General features: G+C 50.2%; 7 protein-coding genes across 8 annotated transcripts; 5 read left to right on the top strand and 2 right to left on the bottom strand.

The window, feature by feature from the left end:
* Positions 1-90: 90 nt before the first annotated feature.
* Positions 91-393, top strand: PPTG_23248 (hypothetical protein; the record flags this gene model as incomplete). The annotated part of the gene is made up of 1 exon (XM_008909369.1): positions 91-393. The coding sequence occupies one exon, from the start codon at positions 91-93 to the stop codon at positions 391-393; it is 303 nt and encodes a 100-aa protein (XP_008907617.1).
* A 276-nt stretch (positions 394-669) lies between these two features.
* On the top strand, positions 670-1,572 carry PPTG_13592 (hypothetical protein; the record flags this gene model as incomplete). The annotated part of the gene is made up of 1 exon (XM_008909368.1): positions 670-1,572. The coding sequence occupies one exon, from the start codon at positions 670-672 to the stop codon at positions 1,570-1,572; it is 903 nt and encodes a 300-aa protein (XP_008907616.1).
* Positions 1,573-1,757: 185 nt separating this feature from the next.
* PPTG_13591 (hypothetical protein) lies at positions 1,758-3,825 on the bottom strand (the record flags this gene model as incomplete). Its single annotated transcript, XM_008909367.1, has 8 exons — positions 1,758-1,880; positions 1,944-2,009; positions 2,088-2,586; positions 2,655-2,775; positions 2,840-2,976; positions 3,042-3,495; positions 3,557-3,690; positions 3,740-3,825. 8 exons carry the CDS (start codon positions 3,823-3,825, stop codon positions 1,758-1,760), a joined length of 1,620 nt encoding a protein of 539 aa, XP_008907615.1.
* A 48-nt stretch (positions 3,826-3,873) lies between these two features.
* Positions 3,874-6,259, top strand: PPTG_13590. Of its 2 annotated transcripts, XM_008909366.1 has the most exons (4): positions 3,874-3,924; positions 4,064-4,165; positions 4,243-4,537; positions 4,607-6,259. In XM_008909366.1, exons 2-4 carry the CDS (start codon positions 4,099-4,101, stop codon positions 4,899-4,901), a joined length of 657 nt encoding a protein of 218 aa, XP_008907614.1. In that variant the 5' UTR covers positions 3,874-3,924; positions 4,064-4,098; the 3' UTR covers positions 4,902-6,259. The 2 variants fall into 2 exon arrangements, with proteins under 2 accessions (XP_008907614.1, XP_008907613.1); XM_008909365.1 differs by having other exon boundaries at positions 3,874-4,165.
* PPTG_13589 (hypothetical protein) lies at positions 4,505-7,438 on the bottom strand. The gene is made up of 4 exons (XM_008909364.1): positions 6,033-7,438; positions 5,759-5,955; positions 5,614-5,696; positions 4,505-5,553 (listed from the first exon to the last, which is right to left on the bottom strand). The coding sequence occupies exons 1-4, from the start codon at positions 6,160-6,162 to the stop codon at positions 5,082-5,084; spliced, it is 882 nt and encodes a 293-aa protein (XP_008907612.1). The 5' UTR covers positions 6,163-7,438; the 3' UTR covers positions 4,505-5,081.
* PPTG_23247 (hypothetical protein) lies at positions 6,417-7,763 on the top strand. The gene has a single exon (XM_008909363.1). The coding sequence runs from the start codon at positions 7,196-7,198 to the stop codon at positions 7,565-7,567; it is 372 nt and encodes a 123-aa protein (XP_008907611.1). The 5' UTR covers positions 6,417-7,195; the 3' UTR covers positions 7,568-7,763.
* Positions 7,764-8,428: 665 nt separating this feature from the next.
* PPTG_23246 (hypothetical protein) lies at positions 8,429-8,746 on the top strand (the record flags this gene model as incomplete). The annotated part of the gene is made up of 1 exon (XM_008909362.1): positions 8,429-8,746. One exon carries the CDS (start codon positions 8,429-8,431, stop codon positions 8,744-8,746), a length of 318 nt encoding a protein of 105 aa, XP_008907610.1.
* Between the last annotated feature and the right edge of the window lie 3,184 nt (positions 8,747-11,930).

Here is an 11,930-nt window from a genome sequence, read left to right as displayed (position 1 = left end):
CAACCAACGGTTGCATATGACAACTCGCATGCTATACGCCAGCGCTACAGCTGAGATGGGTACATGCGCTTCGTGCTATCGGCCTAGAGCATGATGGTCACCATCGTGGTCGGGGCGTGGGCAGGAGCGCTGCCAAATGAACATGCTATCTCGTCCTCAACGAGCAGGACGGTGTGGACACGCAAAGCGCGTGGCTGCTATGTGCTAAGTCGAGGACGGTTGTCTGTAAACTGGTTTGGACAGGAGAAAGAGAACCTTCGAGATTCACCGAAGGAGCAAGCTATATCCGGAAAGCAAGCGTTAACCGATGGGTGTACACCTGGGATTGCTAGTCTAGGACTTGAAACAGCCAAGTCTAAAGGCGTCGTCATGGTCATCTTACCAGCAACATGACTTGAGTTCAAGCTGCTTCGTTTTTCTGAAGCCGCTGTATGTAACATGCATGTTGTCGACTGTCACCGAGACGATATTAGCGAGAGTGCAAAGCCAGCCGCCAAGCGTCAACCGCTGCTGTCCAGAGCTGCTGTGCCCAACGCTCTCTGTCCCTCTCCTTATCCCAGAAGGTAAACTCATCCTTGGGGTCAGCACAACATTCGCCAATTTGCAAGATTCGAGAGAGCGGCAGTACCACGAGAAGTGTGACTGGTTAGCACCATTAAGGCAGTCAACATGCCTGCACTGCTCATTGACGACTTGGCCTTGGACCCTCGACAGCTCGTAGAGCAGCACGTGAACGAATCCTTCTCGCAGCATCGCCCCATGTCCTTCGGTGACTCGCGGCGTGGTTCGCAATATTCGGTTCGCAGCCGCAACTCCATGGCATCGACATCGCGAGTGTCGTCGGATCTCGGTTCCTCACGTCTCTCGAGCTTCGGCTTCATCCCCGGACACGAGGTCATCGAAACCATTGTCCGCTTCTTGGGAGTCACTCGCGAGGCCAAGCACTGCGAGTTCAAGTTGCACGTGGACACGGGAAAGGAGCAATTCGTGCTACGGAAGCGCTACTCGCAGTTCCGCGACTTACGTCTGCAATTGCTGCTAGACAGCAAGATCGCTAGCGCTACGAGTGAGAAGGGCCGCAGAGAAGAATGCCGCAATGGAGCGTGTCTGCAGCTGGCACAGCAGCTCGCGACACTCAAATTCCCACGACGCAAGATGAAGTTCAGGATGCACCGAGATGACGATATCAAAACCGCGCGAGAGCGACAGGCTCAGTTGCAGCAATTCGTTGAGTTGATTCTTGCAGTGTACCGCACAGCTCCAAAGCGACAGGTGCGCTGCTGTGTCAACGCACAGTGCCGCGTGCTCAAGGCGATCCGATCTTTCTTAGATATCAAGGACTTGGGCGACGATTTATCCGACTGGAAGTCGTCCAGTAATGGCACTACCAGCGGAGATGAAGTACCGATCCTGGACACTCCACCTTCCACGTCGTCGAGTTCGTCTCCTCTGAGCAAGGCAGCAATCGAAGCTGCTACGTCGAACGAGACACCGATTCAAAGAAAAACATCAGCTATGTGTCTTGAGGAGCTTTACACGATCACCGAGGACACAGAGCACGCCCACGTCTAAGTGATGGCGTCGAGACGGTTAGCAGTCTCCATACCATGCTCAAATCAGTACAAATACCCGGACAACAACTGTAGTTTATGCGTCCACGGTCCAATAGAGTCAGCTCATTAGCGTTGTCATCCGCCAGCTTCATCGGAGATTCAGGAAGATGCAGCAATATTCAATAATTAAGACATAACAAGGTTCTACTGTTCAGCACCCTTTGCTTTGAATAGATCAACGATGGCCGTGGAGACCTTGTCTTCATCATTGCGCAGCTTACCCATGATCTGCGAGGTTTTACCCCATTGAACATTGCTAACCAGAACCTGCAACCACTTTTACAGTGAATGATCGAAGCCGTGAACTGGCAACACGAGTTTACCCGTTACCTGTTCATTCTTGTCAGCATGGCCTGGGCTCGTGTTGTCCCCGCTTCCAGCGCGTTGTCGTGCCCACTTCATAGCACATTAATATCAGAAGCCAGGACGTTAGACACATGAGATTCACATCATCCGAAATGACGAAGAGCTTACGTCTAGCCAACCACCATCATGTCCATGTGAACGGCGTGGGTTATCGAGGAGTGGTTTTTGTACTCGTCGTAGCCGGCCAGAGGACACGCCTGGAACTTCTCGACCTGTTTGTGATCCTCGTGGTGAAGTTGATAGTTTTGGTAAAGTAAACTTTGGTTCTCGTGCTGTGTGATAACCACCGAGGTTTGGTCTTGGACCCATGATGGGAACATGCTCTTCCTCATGTCTAGTAAAAACCGAGTCCACTAATTCCTGTTTGTACTGTTTCCATTTTGTTTCCCGCTTCAAGTCGCGCATAACACTGGTAATGTCGGCGCGTGCAGATAAACCAATGGCTTCCTGACGCAGCATTTGCTCTGTGGTCGCATCTTTCAATACAATTTGTCGGAAGTCTACGCGGTCTACGCGGTACAGAATTGCCGAGGGTGAAGACACGAGCACAGAGAATACCGCGTTAGGCACACACAAAATTGCCTCGTAGAAGCCGAAATAGTGTTGACTTTATGAAATACACGAAAGACAGTGTTAGTGCTGAAAGCAACACATCGAAAAGCTACTCGTCATTACCTGCTGATGGAGGATATTTCAACAAAACATTGTTTGTGATCGTGCTGTCTCTTCTTTTGTTCGAGAGCAGAGTAACGCTTGACAAGCCTGCATTCGCCCTGTTTAATGAAAAAAAAATTATCTACTCGAAAGTAGAGTGAGCAATAACCGCCAGCAAATAAATGAAAGAACATCAATTCTCATACTTGCAGGTTCACCCTCAGCCACGACGACATCGTTGTATGTATGCTGGACCTTCTCCATTCGGTCACACAACTTCAAAATGCCTTCATCTTCCCAATGATCCAAGCATGCTACACCCGCTAAGAACGTCATTTTCTCACTGGCAGCAGCAACAAAACTAAAACGTTACATAGAGCCTTCGATGTAGACCAGTTAAACACATACCGGAGTTCCCTCGACATGTTACGTGCCCTTAACGCCATGAAGGTATCACGATCAATCTGCATGAGTAAGGTCGTCTCCGTGGCTACAACAGAAGCTGTACGTTGCTGTTCTTCAAGCAACAAACCGACATCACCGAACACCTCCAACGGCTTCATGGTGCGAATGACATACGTAGCTTCATGCGACATATCGACCTTCCCACCGGGATTGAGGAAGCTCGAGTGTACGCGGGCGCGATTCATGATCTCCTCAAACTCGTTGAGTGTAGGAGCTGCCATGCGCGAAAAGTCCATGACCACACTCATTGTGCCGAACATGATGCAGTAGAAGGCATCAGCGCGGTCGCCGATCCGAAAGAGAGCGTCTCCATCGTCCAGCTCGATACCTTTGGCGGCTTTCAAGAATCGCAGTCGATCTCTCGGTGGCAGCTCACGGAAATATTTAACGTTCTGGACTTTACAGAGAACAATTCTTTATCAAATCGTAGCAAGTCTACAATAGATTTTGCAGCTTACTGTAGTTGTCGAGGAACTCGTAGTCAGCTTTACACCTTGCAACTTCAGACAGGAGCAGAATCCGTCTCAAGTTGGCTCTCACTTCCGGCAGCTCGTGACTGGGCTGCTCTCGCCAGCTCGCTCTCTTGGATAGCCTGCCAATGATGGGACCAAAGCGAATATTGAATCAGTGGACACAGGTACATGTAGTGCTGGATAATTGCCGCAGCAGACAGACACTCACGCACATGGTTGCAAGCCAGGAAGATGTTGAAGCCTAGTGTAGCCATTTCTTAAAACGGACAGGTTTTGTGTTCTTAACACCATTTAGTGTTCAAACGTATACCTGCCATAGTCGATACACTTGCTCCATTCGGAGGGTTCGAAAGGTGAGGGTGGCGTCATGCCGGCACTACTTGCGTCACTTTACGCTTATGCTGGCGCTCCCCTGGAGCTCGATCACTCGATCAAGTACACGAACCATCTAACATGATATTTCGCGTACATGATCATGCCATTTTTGCGCAGATAACAAACCCTCTATCGTCGTCAAGTTAAGCGCAATGGACCCCGAGAATAAGAAAAAGTGTACTGATGTCGTGGAGCATTTCTTCAAGCTCGACAGCTGCGGTGAGTGGGTTATTTCTATTTGCTTATAGCCTCAAACCGCTGCAAATGTGGCGACACTAACCTATTATGCTCTGCAGAGCCCTTCCGCGAGCGTGTCAACTGGGAGGAGTGGGGCCTGTACGACTATTTACAGGTGGTCAAGGAGCCCATGGACTTGGGCACAATCCGCAGCAAATTGAGCAAGAATGAGTACAAGAAGCCGGCAGAATTTGCACGTGACATGCGTCTGGTCTGGAGCAACTGCAAGCTCTACAACCAGGACGGATCCGACCTGTATCTGCTGGCTGACGAGCTCGCCAAGAAGTTCGAGGACCGGGTCAAGACCATGAAGCTGGACGTGGGTCCGGTGCCCAAGGCAGACAAGAGCATTCCGTACGGTATATTACTGGTTAGATGAGGTACTGGATGCTGGAATTTCTAACTTTCTGTGCTGCTGGAAAGAGCCCCGAGTCTCGAGGAAAAGATTTACTTTAGCCAGAACATTTACAAGGTCAACCCCAAGGACCTGGGCGCCATCGTGCAGCTGCTTGAAGAGCAGTGTCCGAAGGCACTGGACAAGAGCTCGCCGGACGAGCTGGACATTGTTGTCGACCACATCGACAACAAGACGTTCCGTGACCTGGAGAAGTTCGTGCTGGAGAAGGTGCCAGAGGGAAGCCGCGAGCCGATCGCGACCCCCAAGTCCTCCAAGAAGTCTCGACGACCACCCAGCAAGAAGACCAAAACCGATGCGTGAACAGTGATGAAGGCATTTTGAGCGTACCAGTAAGTAGCCTTGACTGCCGTTCTGGATGCGACTGAAATGAGGATAATGCGCGTGTATTTAACCGCATCCAGGCGTAGTGAACCCCTTGGCTACGTTGGAGCCACTCCTTAATCTCTTACGCTTTGTACCTTTCCTTGACTGTTGATTTGTCTATTTCTTCTTTCGAAGCATAGCTGCAAGCCGTGTCTGTCGTTGGAACATGGCCTCAAAACTCTTCATCTTTTGCTTTTGTGCAGGCTCTTCAAGTGCATCTACAGGAGATACACCGATGGTGGGTTTACCCGTGAGTCTGCTGAAGTCTAACGCTGGGACAACCGGTGGTGACACATCGGATTCATCTTCCAGGACTTCAGACTGGGCAAGAACCGCTGCTGACAGTTGTGAACCCGCCTTGGCGCGAGTGGATTGCCATTGAGATGGTATCAACTTCGGTTGATTGGATTTCAGCTTTGCTCCAGGAAGCGGTGCAACTGGCTGCAACTTTAGCAGCGGAAGGTTAACTTTTGACGAATCTCCTGCCGGTTTCCGCTCTCGAGATGATGACGGACGACTTGATTTTGGCTGGTCTTGAAGCGATCGCTTGTATTCAAGCAGTTCCTCCTTGTGCAACTCCATCAGCTCCCTAGCCATCAACACGTGTGAGACAGGAGGGCAAATGAGTTGGGAAGGTTCACTTTGTTACCTGAGTGAAGGTTCGTCTCCAATGGAGGTATTCCAATTGCCTCCGTGAACCTTTTTGCCTGCCTTCATGAGTTTTTTCCATTCCTGCAATACACGTTGAAGTTAGTAGGCTGCAAAGTGATCAGAGAGATCATAAAAACCAGTACCTTTTCGTCCCGGTGACTGGTTTCCACTCGAGACGTCACGATCTCTTCGAGTTCGTCATGATAACGTAGTTGATCTTCTCGAACGGCAAGTTGTTCTTTCAGCTTGTTGATATATCGTCGAAGGTCTTCTTTGCGCTTTTCAAGTTGTTCGAGTACTCCTGTACTTGACTGTTGAAGTTGGAGGGAAGGATGATATCCTAACGCCGCAAGCAAAATTATAGTCAACATTTGTACCTGGTATCTGGTTTACATTTGCCTTCGCTATTCTACGCACGTGTTCGCCGCTGGCGCTTGTGCATGTGCTGCTGCAGGAAACCCAAGACGACGAACGCCACCAACACGCAGCCGATTATCAAACCGGGCATGCTGATCGTAGATCCTGCTGCCCCGCGAATGTTCGGCATGGTACTGGTTCAGCACGAAGAGCGTTTAGAGACCAATAGGGAATAAACTCACGACAGTAAATGCATAATGCATTGAAGCAGCCGTATTTTTAGTGGAGACGTTCTTATGATGCATCACAAGCCCCTGCGGCGAGCGTTCTTTGTGACAGACCGCTGGTGCCTTGGCTCGAGCTATGGCTTGCTGCGACAGCACTAGGACGACTAAGATCCAGTAGAAAGGGCTTGGAAAGCATGAGCATTTATTTCAACGGATTGCCTGCTTCCTAATTTGTACAGCAAAATAAATAGGAGAGTTGTGCGGCGGCGACGTGCTCACACGTCCGCAACGAACACATCTTCATCCACGCCGAACACGGAGGGTTCAGAGCTCATGATCGGGTGATCAACCGGAGCGGATGTAAGCCAGTAGTCACCGAAGTCCAGGCTGTCCCAGCTCTCGCCTACGTCCACAGGGGACGTCTTGCCCTCGGGCAGCGACCCCAGAGCTTCTAGTCCTAAAGTCGTGTCCAAGCTCTTGCAGACCGCAGCAGCGTCTACCTGTCCGTCCTGTAGAATGTGGTCTAACACCTCCTGGTCCATTACATCAGGGAGGCGCTGTAGCTCAACGGAGGTCGTCATTGGAGACGAGGGCTGTTCCTCCTTAGCCTGGAATCCTGCTCGGTCGTAGACGCCATCTAGCAGCACAAGATCCTGGAGGAACCAGCTGGTAAGACCCGATGAAGAGGCAGCAGCTGCGGCCGTGTTGGCTCTGCTGATCTCCTCGGCCTGTTGCTTGGCACGCGCCTCTTCCTTCATGGCCAAGTGGGCACTGAGCGGGGCGCGACGCGTACGCTGGCGTGGCTTCTTGTGAGCACGCAGCCGCTTACCGAGAGACTCAGCGTCAGCCGACGCCTGCGCACGAGCCTTGCGCTTGAGCTCCAGACGGCGCTGGTTCTTATTGGCCTTTTGGCGATGGAAGTCGCACAGATTGTGACGCTCGCCGTTGCGCTTGAGGGCGCGCGGGTTCCAGCACTTCTTGCTCGGATAGCGGCACATGGTCTCAGTGTCGTGTACGGGCTGCTCTGGCGCGGTGGAGGTCATTATTGTAGGAACCTGGGCCGATGCGAGTTGGGAAGCGGAGGTTGTGCCGGGACAAGCGGCCATTACGAGAAAATACTTTAGTGAACGGAAGGCAAATGCGCAAATGGCCGGCCAGCCACGCACGTCAAGGGGGAAGATACCGACTGCTGCAAGCAAATCGGATACGATGGCTACATGGGTGAATTTTAGGTCAGATGTTGCACAAAGACTGGGATATCTTAACCCAGGATTTTGCCTTGAATTTCTGTTGTGTGGCTCAGAAAATCTACCAGAGCTCGGTCACCGAGTCGGTGCCAACTCTTTTTCAAGCTCCGGAGCGCATTGAGTCAAAGTTTGACTACAGTCGGAGCTCCGGGCGTCTCTGTTCGGTTGACTGGATTCGCGGGCAAAACGCACTTCGCTTTGTGAAGTTACGTGCGTGGTTACCAAAAAATGCCTCTGTAGCTGCGGTGCACTGATCACTGGCAGTGATCAATTCACCCGCGTCGTCGGGTAATCCCAGCCTGACTATGGCTGCACGCGTGCCATGTTGATGCCTGCCGGCGGTCAAATCCATTCGACAGCGGAATTGTCTCGCGTTTGCTGTTGCGGAGAGGAGCTATTGTGGTTGTCATCACAGCGAATATCCACTCACTGTTTGCAACGCCGTCTGTAACTACGCCTACAATCAGGAAGTCTGGACTTGATTTCAGACAGCGAATAACGATTCAAAGCTCGTTGAAATGCGTTTTCGCTGCGCGCTTTACATGTCTAAAAATGATCACAAGATCTCTACCGCACGGAGAATGTATTATTTTTTAATGGCACTTAGGTACTTGTACTTTTAGGTTACGTAGATGGTGTCGCTCAAATGTTGGCGCGAGTGACGAGAGAGGGCGCTCGCCGGACTTCCGGGTGCCAGGAGCTCTGCAGCATTGCGGAGCTCAGTCCCTCTCCAGATCGCGCCACTGCGGTGGCAATGGGCGGCAGCAACTTAGGAGCACCAATTGGTTCCGACTTTGGCGGTGTGAGTGGATTGCGGTGCATCCACGCACGGAGCTCCACGCTCGGCTCCATCTTGGCAACGCGGAGCATGGCGCGAGGGCTTCTGGGATACGACGTGTTCATCCACACAGCGGGTGTCAATCGGCTCGACGGCTCGTGCCATGTGTCCATCTCGTTGCTATAAGACGACAAACCGTTGCCCATGGCCAAGAGTCCTGCTGCTCGCTGCAGCTCCATGAGTGACGGGGAACGGATGTACTGCGTTGTGAGGGGAACACTGCCCAGCTCCTGCTCCAGTTTGAGTGCAATTGAGGCGCGCATCCTCAAGCGGCGCTCCAGGTCCGAATACCCACTGGCACCCAGGTGGGTGGGCAGACCGAGAGCAGCCTGCCCAGCCTTGCGCTTTTTGTCGAGGCGACGCTGGTTGCTGTTGGCCTTCTGGCGGTGCATCTCGCACAGATTGTGGCGTTCGCCATTGCGTTTGATGGCACGCAGGTTCCAGCAACGCTTGCTGGCGTAGCGGCACTTGAGTGAGCTGAATTCGTCGTCTGTAGTCTGCATAATTGGCTTGGATCGGTTGGGTGAAGTTTTTGTCTGGAAGATGACAAATTGAAGAATGAGAAGTTGGCGCCGTTGATCAGAGTCTTCAAGGTGCAGAATCTTAGCCAGTCTGAGACGTCGACTTAGAAGCAAAGTAGTGATTTAACCGACGCAACATCATTTTTAGAAACTTACTTTTTATAAGATAAAAGGTTACTTAGGGGAGAGGAGACGCGGTTTATGTTGACTTAGGGAAAAAGAATGTCGCTTTTTGGTGGGGCCAGGAGGAGAGGAGACGTTGCAGCTGATTTATGGTCGGAGTATTCAGGACTGCGTCAGCTTGCGAATACATGTAGCTCCCGGACCGGAGCAATGCAACAGGTAAATAATTCCTCTACGCGCTGGCACTATTAGATCGTCATCAGTTTGCGTTATGCAGCGCTGATTCAGAAGCGCTAGGAAGGAAAACGTGTAGATCATGTTGTAGTCTTCAAGACCTCTGCCATTCCAGCGACACCAACCGTTTTGGTTCCTGATTTTTGTAATGCGAATCAGTTACACGCTACCACTCCACGACTGAAGCAATTCGGTGCCTGCACGATTGTGTGGCGAACGTTTGGGGGTCGTGCCAGCAACGCCAAGCTTGTGGCAAGACTTGTCCTTGTTTGTTGGCACAGGTGAGATTGGTTGCTTCTGTACGTAAAGTCTCTTCTGTTGTGAAGTAGCAACGAGAGAAGCCCTCGTCCGCAGCTAATGTTCTCGAGCGACGTACCCTCCAGGAATAAGCCAGATATCTTAGACTGGAATCAGTGGGTTGCCAGGAGTCGAGTAGCCGCGACCAAGTACCTCGTCGCGTGATGTACGCTGCAATTTGTGCCTATACTTGCGCCAGCGCGGTCGAGCCTTTCCTCACGCTTGATTGATACCTGTTTGCCTTGTTGTCGATCACCTTTTACATGTAAAGTAGAAGAACCGCTGGCCTGCACACCTACATTTCCATGATGCTTTCATAGGAATGAGATGACTCATGGGTTGTGAACCACAATTTGAGGTACAGGAGAGAATTTTGAAGTGGTACGTCAATACCATTTGTATCACCTTGGTCATCTTGGATCGTACAGGAGGGCGAATTGATCTCCACTCCACTGGACGTAACAGACCGTGCAACCGCTACACATCACGGATCGATGGTTCGCAACACATCAAGTTAGTGCGCGCTCCGGATTCCGAGAGGGTCTAACCTTCTCGTTGATATTGCATTCGTAATCCAATACTGCAGTTTGAGATATTGGTTGTGGTCGTGTGTCGAGATGATGGCGTCAATGGGCATCTCGCTGAGACATAGAATCATTTGCTGCTGCTAATGCATATATGTGGTCGAGTGGTCAGACTGAAGTTCGTCTTGTGCTAGACATCTATATTCGAAGAGCAATATTTTTGGAACCATGTTCACGAGGGCAGATGCCATTGTCAACTTGACAGTACATGTACTGAGTATCAACCTGATACACTTGCAAAAGACTGGTGGTTAATAATGAAGTTGCATTCACAACGGTACAAATCAGCAAGTATTAGTTCCGCCGTTGTAATCTAAGCAACCATACGCTTTCGACCAGCAATGTGAGGCATGTTCCAGCCATTTCTCACTCTAACTTCAGCAGTGGCAAAAGCCGTTGATCTTAGTTCTCGATGCACTGAATATCGACACCCTTTTAGTGGACGATATTTTGAAGTGCATATCCAAAAAAAACGCAAAAATGCAATCACATTGATTTGTACTTCAACTTGTAGCACACAAAATGCAAGTGTATTTGCTTCAACGTCGTCCATACAAAAAGCGAGTACAAAAATGGATGTGACGGTGTTTGCGGAAATCAGAAGTTGCAGGTTCCAGTAAGCACCACGTCGGAGCTAGGAAACAACAAACTATCATAGATATATCTGGTGTACCTAACTGACGCGATACAAATTGACGGTTGTCCACGAACGAGGCTTGAAGCAACATTATCGTGCGCTCTCTACGCTCCCGGGGCCACTGGTTTTGATCTATACTGACGCCACTGTGTCTTTCCTCTTGACACCCAGACTGCAGTGGATAATGAAGTTGAATCAGCGAAGAAATATTTATTTGCTGCGGACTCTTGGGGTGGAAACTGTTAGGCAACAACCGAAGTGACAATGACGCCCACGGTGAGTTGAGGCACGCCTTAGCAGTGACTCGTCCACTGCAACATGTTGACTTAGTGCGCGCATTCAGAAATGCCGAGTCGAAGTTGCAAGAGGAAGCCGGCTTAACATCTGAATCTGGTCTCGCGTCAGTGCACTTCGTCTCGCAGATCATTTTCGCATCGTTTTGCTCTCTCGCTAGCTATTGCTAATGGTACTGGCAAATGCGCGATTGGAATAAATATCGGTAGTAAACTTGATGCTCATAGAGTCAACTTGATCGCAAGAAGTGCTCAGCGCGCGAAGCACAATAAAACACAGCGTGCAAACCTTATCGACTATCACAACATTTCATTACGAGCTACCGAGCAAATCAGTTTGTTACGAATTCCGCAATATGATAATGTTATGGCGTACTCACTTCAACTCAAGTGGACGATCAAATATTGTGGTGGTGTTTGCATCGCTAAGTCGCATCGATCGCCAGAAATCGACCATGACTAATTGTTTGGCACATACCAGCAAACATAGTTGCTAACACCGCAACTTATGATTCGCAATGGCGTATGTCTACCGGTAGCCGGATACTCCTAGAAGGTAGATGAATCCATACTGGTTCGTGGCGGGGGTCGTCTGTATGTACTTGGATTTAAATATCCATATCTCTGCAATGCAACGCGCTAGCGGCCCAAGCAAAATAATCTGGTTTAGGTCGGAGTCTCATTGTCACGGTTTTCATTTTTTAAAGTACTTTAAAAATCCTAGCTTATAAGTTTTTCTTTCATTACTGCAACCAAGAATACGACTCCTGTTTGTCTTGGCTTCCGCATGAACCTCGCTGAGGGGGATGCTTGAGCTTGTAGGGGGGCCTTTTTTGTGATTGGTAGGGGCATAGCAACATTTTACTACAGAGGGAAATTGTAACTGCACATAAGGAATTTATTATGCCTAGTTTTTTTTAACCACCATGACCTTTTGAATCTATCCTTGAAAGTTCA

Source organism: Phytophthora parasitica, assembly GCF_000247585.1.
Source record: "Phytophthora parasitica INRA-310 unplaced genomic scaffold supercont2.33, whole genome shotgun sequence".
Lineage (NCBI taxonomy): Eukaryota > Oomycota > Peronosporomycetes > Peronosporales > Peronosporaceae > Phytophthora > Phytophthora nicotianae.
The sequence above is the reverse complement of the archived record's forward strand: the minus strand, read 5'-3'. Positions and strand labels throughout refer to the sequence as shown.